Below are 13,973 nucleotides of genomic sequence, written 5' to 3'. Positions count from 1 at the left end.
TATAATAGGCATTGTTTTATCAATCAGATTCTTCGATATGTTATATTTTACTGATTCCATTAAATTTATAGTATATTTATTACAAATATTATGTGTAGCTCAAAACGCACCGAATACTTCAGCAGGAAACGACGAAGCTGTAAAAAGAGGTGCTGAGGTACCAACCACAACAACATCACCGCCGGGTCACCTGAAGCCGCTCGGCTCGCATCGGCCTCCGGAGCCAGATGGCATCGACACAGTCAATGCCATTCCATATCCGAGGGAATTTTATGAAGAATACGTAAATAAAGGAAAGCCTCTACTGATGCGTGGAGCGGCTAGCTTTATGCCTGCATTTCAGCTATGGAATGATGAATTTTTAAAGTAAGTTTAGGCCTACATAGGCGAAGGAAGAGTATGCTGCTTGCAAGCAAGAGTAAAAACACCTTCACAGTTCACACCAACAGACAAACACATACTAGTATTTAACTCCCTGCTATGGAGTAGGTTAAATATTCTGCATTTTACTTTATAGGCCTCACTAGTCCTATGATATTTGGCCACAAGTAGGGGGGGGGGGGTCTATCTATTTCATTATTTATAAATAAGATAATGAGTGTATGTATTTAAATAATATTATAAATAAAAAGGTATTCTAATTGGGGGAGACAATGAAAATATGGATAAATTAAAATTGAGGCAGCATGCATACGCTTACTACAGTGCAAAAATATGTATATGAAGGGCCTAGACGTACACAGTCAAGGACAAGGAAAATAAATATTGTAACCCACATTTTTCAAATCTTCAGTGGACATTTCTACAACGGACATTATCTTTTTTAATCAAACATTGATTGCAACTGGAGAACGTATGAAGACAGTTCTATATACTGATCCATTTTGAGCACCAGAATAAAAAATAAATTGTCAAAATAGAAATTTGAATGAAATTTAATGAGACAATTGTTTCCCTTTTTGTTTTGTTTTTAGAGAGAAATACGGTCATTTAACAGTAGAAGTCGAGGAGGGCAAGAAAGAGAACCGGTCATTGGGATTGTGGGAAATGACGCTGAGGGAATACATTGATCAGTACAATAATAAAGATATCTACTTAGTGGAGAGTATTAAACCTGCTATGAGGGGTACAACATCATTTCATTTTTCTTTATTCAGCTGTATGTCACTGTGATTACCCTTTATTAAATCAGACTAAAACCCTATTCAGACTCTGCTCTATTATCTGGTAGTAATTCCAAACTGATTATTTATTTATTTATTTATTTATTTATTCAAGACTCAACAGTGTATCAAAAACACCAATAACAGAGTCGCCATAAAAATATACAATATCATTCATAAAAATATATAAATTACTCCCGATTGCATCAACAAGCGCATTCAGACCAACACAAACAAACTTTAACTTCTAGGTCCTAGGCCTCTGGTGGCTAGGCCTATGTTGACTGACCTCAGACAAACAGTGCGATCGGATTCTGTGGTGATTGGGAGTAATAAAGATTGTAGCACCATATGGCAGTGGGTAACAATTGCAATCGATTACTTATCGATTTCTATTAGTGAGCTTTCACACACGATTTTACTTTGCAGTTGGGTGCGATTGGGTGTCGCAATTGCTACAACTGATCACAATGCGATGCTAGTCTGAATGGGGTATAAAGTACAAAATAATATATTGTATGTAGATTGTAAAAATATTCGAAAATAAGTCATGCAATAAATATTTGATATTTCAATATCATTTTCAATGTTTAAAATATATATTTTATGTTGATGTTGATGATGATCATAACCAATGATGACCATAATTTAAAAAAAAAAAGATTTGCCACAAGCACAGGGAAATTATGTAGATCAGTCAATCATAGTTTTTGATTTTACGCCCTACAGTATATACTTAATTGAAAATTATGACAGTTTAGGGGTTTCAAAGGCTTATTTAATCAATTATTTAATCAGAGTCTACTAATATATGGAAAATACCTATAATTCTTTCTTCTCCCCAACAAATTTTGGTTCCCCTGCCCCACGCTGGCGCCACTGAATTAGAATAATAAAGTTGAAAGTTATAAATGTTAATATGGGACCACAGAAAAGTGGTCTTTAATTGGAGGTGGTCTTTAATAGGAGGGGTCTTTAATTAGAGGCAGACCTGTATTAATATATTTATATATATTTTTGCAGAGGACTTTTACCTGTTGAAGTGCATATTGTGCGGAGGCTTTGTTGATAACCTTCAAGATGCTGTCTTATGGTTCAGTAGTGGAGGAACTAAATCTGTTTTACACTATGATGAAGTCGACAATATCAACTGCATCATGGATGGGAAGAAGGAATTCTTTATGGTAGACCGGGTATGATGGCCAATCATTTTCAGGTTTAAGCGGGGCGCGTACAATTCTTTATTTGGAGCTTACTGTAAAGAATATATAGAATATGAATGTTTATAAAACTGAGCACTGTAGGATTTACTAATTTTAAGTTCATCAGGCGAGACTTTTTTATACCTTGATTCTCGAAGATCGTCAGAGGAGGGCGGAAAAGAATGAAAATATAATTTTGTTTTTTTTATTTAGAATGATTTTGCCAAAACCGTCCAGGCGGAGGAGAAAATAAAAATTAAATTTTATTAATGAATTAAACCGTGTAGTAAGGAGATTGATAAAATTTAAATTTACATAATTAAAAAAGAAATATATATATATATATATATATATATATCTCATTTTTGGGCGGATAATATAAAATTTAATATTTTTATGAAATTTCCATTTTTTCATGGCAGAGGGTGCACTAACTGGCCAAAAATGAAATTTTATTTTTATTCAAAATCACCATTTTTGGCGGTAGGAGGATTTGCAAAACAAGATATAACCAGATTGGTTGTGGTCTGTTATAACCAGATTGGTTATTGTAGTCTGAATAACCAGATTGGTTGTTGTGTTCTGTTTTAACCAGATTGGTTGTGGTCTGTTGGTAAAGTGCTTGCTTTTCAATGTCAAGGACCAGGGTTCAATTCCCATGAAGGGAAAACTTATCATCCAACTGTAAATATTGTAATTTGCTATTAATAAGAATGTAACATGATAAGATTGTTTCATGATAATAAAAGAAAAACCACTTTAAAGGCTATGATGAAGAAAAGATAACATGACTTGATATCACTTAGTGTCAATAGTGTTGATCAATGCATGATGAAGAATTTGAACAATCTTCTCTCTGAGCCTGCTTTTTATTTTTTTAGTAAATTTCTTCAATTTTGTCCTTTATTATATCTGAAACATGCAAATTGTTATTAATTAGGGGTTTTTTCAAATATTTAAATTTGTTATTGTCCAGCAGAAATTCTGAGCAATATATAATTCATTGCCAATAAAATATTAAAATAAGGTATACTGTAAATTTTTACCATGCTTAAATTTTGATGCAAGCCTTAGTCCAAGTTGGTGGTGCCTTCAGAAATAGGGAGTCGTACCCAAAAAGGCCGCTTAGGCCTTCCAGTAGGAGTTCCCGAAGAAACACCCCCCCCCCCTTAGTGGGGTCAAGGAGCGCCACATGGTTCATGCAATTAGTGCCTTGAAGATCATGTGTTTAATCCTATTTCATGCTATTTGCATACCGGTACTGAATAATATATACAAATCTAATGTTTTTAACATCTCCAGAAAAACCATGCTTTTATCGATATTGATGCCCCTGAAGGGAGTTACTCTGAAGTAGACGTTGAGAAGGCAGACTTGCTCAAGTACCCGGGCTTAGGAGAAGTGCCATGGTTTAATGTCACAATGGAAGCAGGAGATTGTTTTTACATTCCTTACAAGTAAGTGACAGTTATCCAAAATAAACATTTATTTATTTTATTTCAACAATATTTTGTAAAGCTGGACCCTTAGTACGTACAATTAAAGACAATGTACATATACAAATTAAAGTAGATCTTTAACATAAGCAAGCTAATTAAATAAAAACAGAAAAATGAAAAGAAAATCTGAAAATATTTTTTTTTTTAATGATTTGAGGAAAACATTAAAAATAAAAAAAATTAACATAATGAAAAAAAAAACTAAAATTTACACATTTAACAGAAAAATAATAAATTAATCAAGAGAATTAAAGAGAAGATAATTAATTGAACTATCATAAATAATGATAATAATAATATCTTTAAATAAACAGATTAATAAAAGATAAATAATTTACTTTACAAAGAAAAAAAAACAGCAAAATGAAGATTTAAAAGTATTGCAACAAAAATAAATGGCCACAGGGAAAATTACACAAGATTGGATGAAAGATAACTCAAAGGGTTAGATTTGAAAGAAGAGAAAGCAGAACAAACAATTAGTGGAAGAGAGTTGTAGATGTAAGGAGCATTGTAGCTAAATGAAGTTTTAAAGATTTTTAGATTAGGCTTAGGAATAAGATCACCAACAGGAAAATGCAAAGGTTTTGAACTTGAATGATTCAATCAAACTCTGATTCAGATCTTGCTATTACAAAACATTTTTTTTAAACAATGGCTTACATAACATACAACAAAAAATTAAACAAGAAGTATTTAGAGCACATGGTGATAAATCAAATAATATATAGTTGGACTAACGATTTTTTTATGTTCCATCCATGTTTCACTTAAAATCGTTTTACATTTACTGTACACTATCAAAAAGATTAGTTATCTCATATTGATATAAAATCATACATGTTTTATTTTTGCCTTTTCCTTCAGATGGTTCCATCAAGTTAAGTCTTCAGGACGAAATTTAGCAGTGAATGTGTGGTTTAATCATGTGTGGCGTTTCAATCACACAGATTGTGATATTAAGCAGCCTAGGGTGCATGCACCCCTTAGCCTCTTCAAATTTGTAGACACTAAGGAAGAAATAAGGTAACAGTACTATTAAATTGAAGTGGTACAAAAAAAATGTGTTTGTATTTTTCTTTAATATATTTTTACTGCAAACAGACACCCAGAATACTTGTATGTTACCAAATATGAAAACAGCATTTTAACAGCCAAATGGCATGGAGTGGGCAGTGATACTCAAGAATTAGTCAACATTTTTGATCATGGGTTCTTTGTGATTTGAAAGTTAATGTTACAACAATGATTGCCTTCTTGCCAGTAATTTTTCATTACTACCTGAAAGGTGAAAGCTCTAAAATAAGCAACAGGCATGGGCGTCGATTGGTGGGTGACAGAGGGGACACGTCTCCCACATTTCAATGTTGGAGAACATCATATAATTTGTTAATTTGTCCCTACCCCAACTTTTCACGTATCTTCTTTTTAAAACCCCACTTTTCAAAGCGAGTGGGAAAAAAACAACAATTACGGCTGACTGATGAATTTGTCCGTTCACTTGTTCTCTGTTCCCTGTTTGGTGTGTATTTCTGGACCAAAACCAAGTAAAAAACACCACTTTCATCCACGGGTCGACGCCTTTGGCAACAGGGATGACTTATAAAGGAAAAGTGGGATTTTAAGATGAAAAGCTAGTGAAATATTTAACATAAGAATTGGCTGCTGGTACCATTTGCAATAATCTTCTTTCTTGGTGTATCAGATTGATATTTTTACTACACTGCATGTGAACAATCTTTTAGGCCGTTGTACATTGACAATGACTATGGTGTTATATTGTATTGTTTCATTTAAAAATATAAACAAATCTCTTGTGCAGACACAGTGTGTGCTAAAATGAAATATAATAATTTAACTCATGCCATTTCCCAAATTTGATCAAGATTAATTTGTTTTATTTTATAGGCAACATATTATGTCTTTAATGGATGACCTCAATGTGCAATATCTGAGTGTAACAGATTACAATGACCTTGCCCTGGCATTGGACCTAGATGAACAAGACATAGAATTGGTAAGGGAGTTTGTGGTCTATTTTACATAGTTCAGTTTTAATTTTCAGTCTAAAGGGCCACATTTTGTAGAGTATTTTAGCTCAGTCGTCTAAAATGGTAGTAGGCAGTGTGTGTGTGTGTGTGCTGAACAGTGGAGGTCTTTTCAGCTCTTTGGTCTGGAGAGCTAAAATGCAAGCCATGGTGCCCTGTGTAATACGGCTGGTGTGCATATTAAAGAATACACTACACACTTTTGAGATGAGCAGGGTATTGGTACCCTTTGTACTACCCAATTCTCCACCAGAATGAGAGAGCAGCTTAGCTCAAGTCGGCTAATCTGGTGGTAGCCAATGTGTGTGCACTGAACCGTGGAGATCTCTAGGTCCCCGGTTCAATTCCCATCGCTGCCTCTCCTTGTGTTTCAGCTAGAGGGCTGAAATACAAGTTACAATAGCGCACCGTTTTCGGATGAGATGTTTAAGCCGTTGGTCCCATGTGCATTTATGGCCCATGTGCACGTTAAAGAACGCAGTACACTCTTCGGAAAAGAGTAGGGGATTGTCTCCCGGTGTACTGTCCAATCACCACCAGAAGGACCCCACTGGAAATGAGTCTTCTTCTAGACTTTTGTGGGCTATCCTTGGTGTTTACACCGAATAAATCCAATCCAAGAATGTCCCCATTGGAAATAAGGAACCACTTTCTGAAGATTGTCGGATATCGGCCTGAAGTGAGCAAGGAGATGCAGCTGAAGTGGCCTCATGTGGAGGTGAAAAGTACCTGAGGATCTGTAACCATAGAAACACTGTTGACGTCGCCGCAGCCCACTGGGCCTTTACGGTGTGCTGGTGCGAGGCATGCACCCTCAATGCTATCAAATCTATTTGTGCGCCAAGTAATACGGTGATATGCATAGGCAAGATTTTGCACGGTTTACTATTAAGCCCGCTTCTGCGGAACGTAGTAGAATGCTGTCTGTGTTGGAAAATATTGCAGGAAAGGAATGTTTTGCCCTCTAGTGGATGCATAAATAATATTGTTTCTACACTTTTCACATCGACCATTAAATTTTCTAGTAATTTGAGGATTTTTATTATTAATAAATCGGTGTTTTGAACTTAATTATTTCATTTGAAAGAGGTACTGTATTCCAAATTTATTTTAATTGACAGACACATATCTTTATAACAAATGTTGATTTTCTCTGTCTGTTGTAGGTTTTTTCTTATATAGATGCAAATCTCGATAGTAACATCACAGTGGATGAGGTGTTGAACGTTAATATTGCAAAGATGATTGCCTTCTTGCCAGAAATCTTTCAGGACTACCAAACTGAAGATGAAAGCTCAAAAATAAGCACCAGGGATGAATTGTGAGTAGAAAGGGAGGTTGTCTTTTTCAAGGTGAGACCCAGTGAGGTGGGAGCAAAAGTGAAAAGAAACTTTTTATTGTGCATGAGTGGTACCTATCTGCATAAGAATCATTTCTTGTTTTATGAAATTTAAATCGCAACTCTAAAGAAGAGTTTTGAACGCTTAATTTAAACAGGTGAATTTTAAAGTTTTACCTGTATGTAAATTGCAAACTTGATGTATATACTTTAAATTATGTCATTCTTCATGTATTAGCCCTTGCAATGAAAATATAGGCTATTTGGCAATTTCATGCCTCAATAATTTGCATTCCCTTAAGTGCCTTCACGATTATGCATAGATAGTTATTTTTAAGTTTTTAAAAGTAGATTTTATTGAATATACACATTTTTAGATCATGTACTTCAAGGATTAAGGACATAACATTTCTTTTGAAACATACTTTGTAGTAAACTCAGTGCTTGTTCTGTGTGGACTAACTTTAAAGAAATAATGCCAGGTTTTGATGTAATAAACTTTAGGGAAAATCAATTTCTTTGTATATTTTGAAATAAACTCTTACCAATTTTTGTAGCAAAATGTATGTAAATAAAAAAAAAAAGCCTTCACAGTTTCAATATGTGTTTTATATGAACAATTGATGGTTTAGTTAAATCTTTTAATATTTTAGTACCAAAAGGTACTGTGTATCTAAAAACCTTACAAAAGTGAAGAAACAAAGAAGGTGCTTTTCTTTCATACTTGTTTGCTTTTTTTTTTATTCAAGATTTATATTTAAGCTCACAATTATACAAATAATTAAATATTTATAATGCGCCAGTTTCACTTTGTTGTAATAGTGCTGCATGTGTTTCTATCGTCAGAAGAATTTTCATTTAGTGGTCTTAAGGTTTATGTACCGAGTTCCAGTCTTACAATGGCTTAGGTTCGATTTATCCACAATACAGTACTTGTTTATCAATCTTTACAAACACAAGAGTTGAAATCTTTTATGGACCAACTGCAAGTATTAAAAATGGAAATAACAGAATATTTAGTAGTGGTTTTTTTTGTGTAACCTGCCAATTCTATGTTTTGTTTTTTTCTGAGACCATGCATATTATGTGTAAGTTCATATTTCTCTACTTTAACTCTTTAATGAAGTAGCAAATCTATTGTCTTTAACATACCAGTTACTCTTGTACAGTAATATTATTTACAATCATATTTCAAAGTTAATATGTTGTAGTGTAATGACACTAAAATTGGTCCAGGTCTGATGGGAGACAATATGTATGTGTAAATTAAAAATATAAATCATCTTAGAATGTGACTATTAGAGCTCCTCAACAACATAAAAAGAAAACATTTGTATTAAACATCCATTTTACATATCGAACACAGAAACATTTCTCTTATAACATTTAACCTTTATATAATATATGTACTTTATAATTTTTTAATTAAATTTCTTTATCTAGAATTACAATATGTAATAAAAATGAACAACAATTAATTCAATGTAAGTATTGAAGAAGCATACACAGATTATGTACTGAATACTATTTTATGTACTGTGAATCAGAATTTTCATGATATTTAGCAGCCAATCATAAATGCTCATTTAACTAGCCCACCAAGGCTAGAGTTGAAAACAACATTGGTAGACACAGTTTTGTATCTGGTCAAGCATGTACTCAAGCAAACTGTGGCACGAAAATACCTGCTCAGCAAATTGCTTTCTTGTGCGACTGGCTTATATAACATTTGTACATACAGTATCTTCAAGTGAATAAATCCCTGAAAAAAAAACCCATGCACAAGAGCCTGGATTAATAAAAAAAAAATACCTACCACCTGTATTTATTACTCAGAATTTTAAATAACAGAACTTTGTTGTTTACTAGAACTAAGTTAAGAGTAAATGCAAAAATCATAAAGATAAACCATCAAATGTCAAAAGTATCTAATAAAAACAAAGAACACACTTGCATCATGTTCTGTTATCAGTTTGTTTCAGTATCTAGAATAAATCATGAGAAGCTAGGAAAGACAAATACTATTTTTCTGTTTATTTGTTTTAGTTAAACTAAAAAATAATGCAAATTGAAATAATTAAACACTTCGAAAATGTTTCTGGGTTTTCTATTACATTTATGATGCCAATCGCCATCTTTTATCTTGGTAAATATATTAATCTTTATTTACAAGGTATACTGGTATAGCTTTGAGTGAGCTGGAAGGAACCAGTTCCTTTGGGTGATTTCAGCATCCCAGTTAAGGGCCCTTTGTGTACCCTAAAGCAAAGGTTACTTTCATTATGCACATTGGACCAGGCCTAGTACACATAAGACCTAGCTCTCACTCTGTCATACGACCGTCAGCCTGTGAGCGCAGTCTAAATGGATTGTCGTTAAAAACAATTTGTTGTGTGCTCATCTTTGCGTCACGATGTCTACAGAATTGTGTCGGCCAACGATCGTCGAGCGCAGTAAGTACCCGGCCCAATTTCTCTTCGTTAGTACGGTAGTTTTGATTTTAAAACTGAATATTATTTCACTGTGTTTCTGTCTTGGACGTAGAGGATTCTTCGGTTATTGGTTCCTCCTTATGAACACTGCCTTCCTTAGGCTCAGTTTGAATAGGTTTAGGCTCTATAGAGGATATTGATACTGCTTGTAGTTCTTCACTTATTTCTTTTAAAAGAGAATTAGAATTTGCAATTCCCCTTCCTTGGTGCCCAGGCAGGTCATAATCTGGATAGGAACTCTCCGTTGGATGTTTATAGTCCCGGCTTTGCCAGATTTTCGAGACAAGTGGTGTTCCAAGGTCCAACATTCTCATCCATCTGTGAAGTTCCTTTTCATGTAACCACTCAATAAAAAGAACCGGTTGCAATTTGCCCTGAAGAAAATGGAATAAACCATTGAGAACATCAAATAAGATGAACAGAATAGTATTGAGTAATGTAGCTAGGCTAAGCAGGATGGTCACTCACCTTTAGCCTCTGCAACCCGGACACTGTAGTCTTTAAAACCTTGCCTTCATACCCAGGCTGTTGTGAAAATACAACACAAACAGATTATATAAATAGAATATTTGATGCCATCATTTATTTCTACAAACATATATATTTTAAACTGTCAAGAGAAATCAAATAGGCATATGTATTTTTGCCCAAACCAACATGTTTACATGAACTGAACTTGTTTACACATTCTTACCTCATAATCTTTTGTAACTTTCACATCCAATTCCTGGAACGAAAGTGAAATAATAACATCAAAAAACAAGAACATCACAACAGACTTCTGGGGCCGGATTTATCAAACTAGAAATCAGCTTAAAATCGTCTCAAGTCCAATTTATCAATATTGCTTAGAGAAATCAAGAGATTAGCCTAAAAATTGCTTAAAATTAAAAAGTCGATTGTACGCATGCGCAATCTAAGACGATTTTTAAGCTAAGATTTTGCTAAGATGGTTTGAAAAATCAGCTTAAAATATTTGACTTAAAACATTTGCAAAGCTGAGATTGAAAAATCTTGGGCCTGTACATTTACTCCAACCCGGTCATGATATTGTTTAAATAAAAGTGCATATTTTCCAATATATATAGCATTTTATTAATATAAGATACACATTTTGTGAGATGAATAAAAAATGAAAAATACACCTGTGTTTGGATTACCTATTTGTATAATTAAATAAGTTATTTGCTTTCCTATTGAAAGGTCATCATCATGACCTCTTTCAGCCATTATTCACTATAGAAATTTTATCATTACTTTGTAAATAAGCAGAGGGGTGAAGTTAAGAGTAATATGCAGAGGGATGTGTGTCAATAAAAGGAAGAGCATACCGGTGGAAAGTGCTGCAATTGTACGTTACAGCGCTGGTCTAAGTCGTTGATTATAACAACCAAAATGTTCATTATATTAGAAGTTTTTATTCGGATGTCTATATGCACAAAATAGTCAAAGCCAGAGCCGATGGGCCTTATCAGAGGGCCTTCGAAATCGATCTCTGCAAATGGAAATAACAGAAATTGGCAAAAAATCAAAACATCAATATGAATTCTCTTTTTTTTAAATAAACATTTTAATTTATATTCAATTCAAATACTTCATATATCTAACTTATATTTTTCTACTTTTACATCATATTTATATCTAGTTTATTTATTCAATTAAATTATATTACTGTAATAAAAAATGACAGATAATGGTTTGTGTTTCATGCTAATACTGTAATATTAATATAGATAGATGATAATTATTAATCTATTCATTTTATAGTGTATTACTGGCTCGGGGAGAGCTCCCCCCACCCCTTCGAGGAGAAAACCACAACTCATTGGGGAGAAAACCACAACTCCTCGGGAAGAAAACCAATGTATATGTATTTTCTACATATTAGTAGACACCAAAATCAATTAAATAAGCTCTTGAAACCCCTAAATTGTTTTCAGGGGCTTCGCCTCCACCCCCCCCCCCCCCCGAATCTCCATCCCTGTTCCCCCTTCTATTCCAAATTCCTGGATCCGCCTCTGTATGACATCCAATGCATGAAGAGAGGTTTAAAATTGGAGTAAAATTCAAACTATTCCAAACTTTACCATGAGCTTCTTCCCACTGCATTACCCTCTTGTTGAATAACTTTGTTTGTCCTTGGCTGTTGACTGGGTCAAGAAGCCCACGATCCTCCACAAGATCTGAGTATATGGTTGGGTACTGCTTTCCTCTTGAGGTAGTATCATTTTGTACACCTGTCAAATATTCAATAACATTCATGTGTGACCTCTGCATATATTTTATATCATTTAAGATGTACTGTAATTTTTTTTTGTGGTTGGCTCAACAGAGATGGTACATCTTATTGCAAGTGCACAATACTTATAAAATAATTAAGGTGACCAAGTGTTGCATATTCAAAAGATTTGCTTATTAAAGAGTGCTAAAATGGTATCAAATTTTATAGATAGGCACATCTGAAACATCAATGCAGGCTTGGGGTAATCATAATTTGTAATTGTAATCAATTGCAATCATTACACTTTTTAAGGTAATAGGGTGTAATGTAATTTTATTTCAAATAATGTAATTATAATCATGGCAATAAAAATGTAATTTGTAAAAAAAACTGTTTTTGTTTATCAAAATCTCAAAGTGACATCCACTGGATGGCAGGTTATTGGAGTGCTATGGTGTAATATAACAAACTTTTCTTTCTCTAACAAAAAAGGTTAGGGAATCGTACTTGCTTAATATGACCAACTATTTTAGTTAGGGTTTGTTGATTTATACAGTATTATGTTTTCGTATTTCAGGTCAATATTTGTTTACTTTTATTCAAATGAGCTATGACTTAACAGAAAGAAATTATATTCCTTTACTTTATTATTTATTACTGAGTATCTACTCCATAAAACTTTTCAATAGGTCTAATATGAAAATATAATTTTTTTATGTGATTTTGTCCGAACATTAAAATGGAATTGTAATTGAGAAAATGAAATTGTAATGGGGAAAATGGTGTAATTGGAAAAATAGAGAAAATTGTAATTGATTACATTTTCACTGTAATTGACCAATATGGTATGTATTTATTACCAATGCCATGTAAAACAATAGAATACACCCCCCTCCAAATGAAAAATTATGGATCCGCCCCTGAATTTGGTGAAAAATTGGTCATATGATAGTTTCTCAATGGTGCTTAAACCAGAACAGTGCTTATTTGAGAGAGGAAGCTATTAAATAATTTACTGTAATTTTACGTCATTGTTTATGCACATTTTTCTTCACTACCTTTTTTGACTTTTTCAAGAACACGTTCAATCCGTTCTCGTCTATTAATATTTAGCAGTAGGTGTTTAGCAAAGACACTGTAGTCCTCCCCGGGTGCTTCAAAGGCTTCACAATTTGCAGCTCTAGAAAGTTATTAGTGAAAAAAATTACAAACAATAAAAGGATTATTCTGATTTAAAAAATTTGTTTAAAGTCAACCAAAATGTTAATTTACTTTCAAAATAAAAGGATTGGCAGTCAAATTTGACTCATTCTGCTTATTTTTTTTTTTTTAGCTCCAATGGAAAGCTCTAAAAATATCCTGCTGAGTGACTGTGCTTTTTTTCATCTTTTAGATAAAAAAATAACAGACTCCTCTGGGAAATGAACCAGGGAACTCTCAAACCCTAACCTACCGTACATTCATGCCTGTAGACCAACGAGCCATAGTTACTGTGTCTCACACCCTAAGCCACATTCATGCCTCTAGACCAACGAGGCTGAGTTTCTATGTAATTTTGAAGGAGCTCTAGGAATACTCGGTTGACTGATTGTTTGATTGATTATATTTATATCTTTTTTGTACGGGCGGTCGTTAGGGCCAACACACTTTACTGCCTCTATTATACTGCCCTCATCAAAGCTTTCAAGATTACTAGAACTTGTTATTGTTTAGTTCTCAGTTTCTTTGGTTTTTTTTTTAATTGTTTAATTCTTATTGAAACTTTCTGTATTGTAGTTTGTAGCATTTCAATGTATTTTATGCCACTTTTAATTCCACTTTTAATTGTGAACATAGTGATACATGAGATTGTTAGCATAAACTTACAAAAATGCCATGTTTTAAGTAATTTGTATCTCACTCCTCTAGCTTAAACAATAGAAGAACCAGAAACATAAAGATCTCTGTCTACAGTATACATCACTACTCAGCTATGATGTTCTCTTGTGCAGCCACAACCTACCCCGCCC

At 33.5% G+C, this 13,973-nt stretch overlaps 2 protein-coding genes across 2 annotated transcripts in view; one reads left to right on the top strand and one right to left on the bottom strand.

Annotated features, from left to right (window-relative positions):
• The first annotated feature begins 4 nt into the window (after nucleotides 1-4).
• Nucleotides 5-8,264, top strand: LOC117110157 (bifunctional peptidase and arginyl-hydroxylase JMJD5-like). The gene is made up of 7 exons (XM_033252774.1): nucleotides 5-366; nucleotides 975-1,126; nucleotides 2,187-2,356; nucleotides 3,668-3,822; nucleotides 4,732-4,890; nucleotides 5,773-5,881; nucleotides 7,079-8,264. The coding sequence occupies exons 1-7, from the start codon at nucleotides 38-40 to the stop codon at nucleotides 7,235-7,237; spliced, it is 1,233 nt and encodes a 410-aa protein (XP_033108665.1). The 5' UTR covers nucleotides 5-37; the 3' UTR covers nucleotides 7,238-8,264.
• The window catches only part of LOC117110983 (mucosa-associated lymphoid tissue lymphoma translocation protein 1-like), a 19,418-nt gene continuing 13,420 nt past the window's right edge, over nucleotides 7,976-13,973 (bottom strand). The window contains exons 13-18 of the mRNA XM_033253842.1: nucleotides 13,023-13,144; nucleotides 11,699-11,980; nucleotides 11,075-11,331; nucleotides 10,438-10,470; nucleotides 10,212-10,268; nucleotides 7,976-10,117 (exon numbers count right to left, since the gene is read on the bottom strand). Coding sequence (XP_033109733.1) covers nucleotides 9,770-10,117; nucleotides 10,212-10,268; nucleotides 10,438-10,470; nucleotides 11,075-11,331; nucleotides 11,699-11,980; nucleotides 13,023-13,144 — 1,099 coding nt within the window. The 3' untranslated portion in view covers nucleotides 7,976-9,769. The remainder of the gene's footprint in view (nucleotides 10,118-10,211; nucleotides 10,269-10,437; nucleotides 10,471-11,074; nucleotides 11,332-11,698; nucleotides 11,981-13,022; nucleotides 13,145-13,973) is intronic.

This window comes from Anneissia japonica, unplaced genomic scaffold, assembly GCF_011630105.1.
Source record: "Anneissia japonica isolate Jap-2015-1 unplaced genomic scaffold, ASM1163010v1 scaffold1511_len2985839_cov193, whole genome shotgun sequence".
In the NCBI taxonomy this organism is placed as follows: Eukaryota; Metazoa; Echinodermata; class Crinoidea; order Comatulida; family Comatulidae; genus Anneissia; species Anneissia japonica.
Note: the sequence above shows the minus strand (reverse complement) of the source record. Positions and strands in the feature narration are given on the sequence as shown.

Coding starts and splice junctions, on each gene's coding strand:
- LOC117110157 (XM_033252774.1), top strand. CDS start 38: ATGTTATATTTTACTGATTCCATTAAATTTATAGTATATTTATTACAA. Junction 367..974: donor TGGAATGATGAATTTTTAAA/GTAAGTTTAGGC, acceptor TTTTGTTTTTAG/AGAGAAATACGGTCATTTAA. Junction 2,357..3,667: donor AATTCTTTATGGTAGACCGG/GTATGATGGCCA, acceptor TAACATCTCCAG/AAAAACCATGCTTTTATCGA.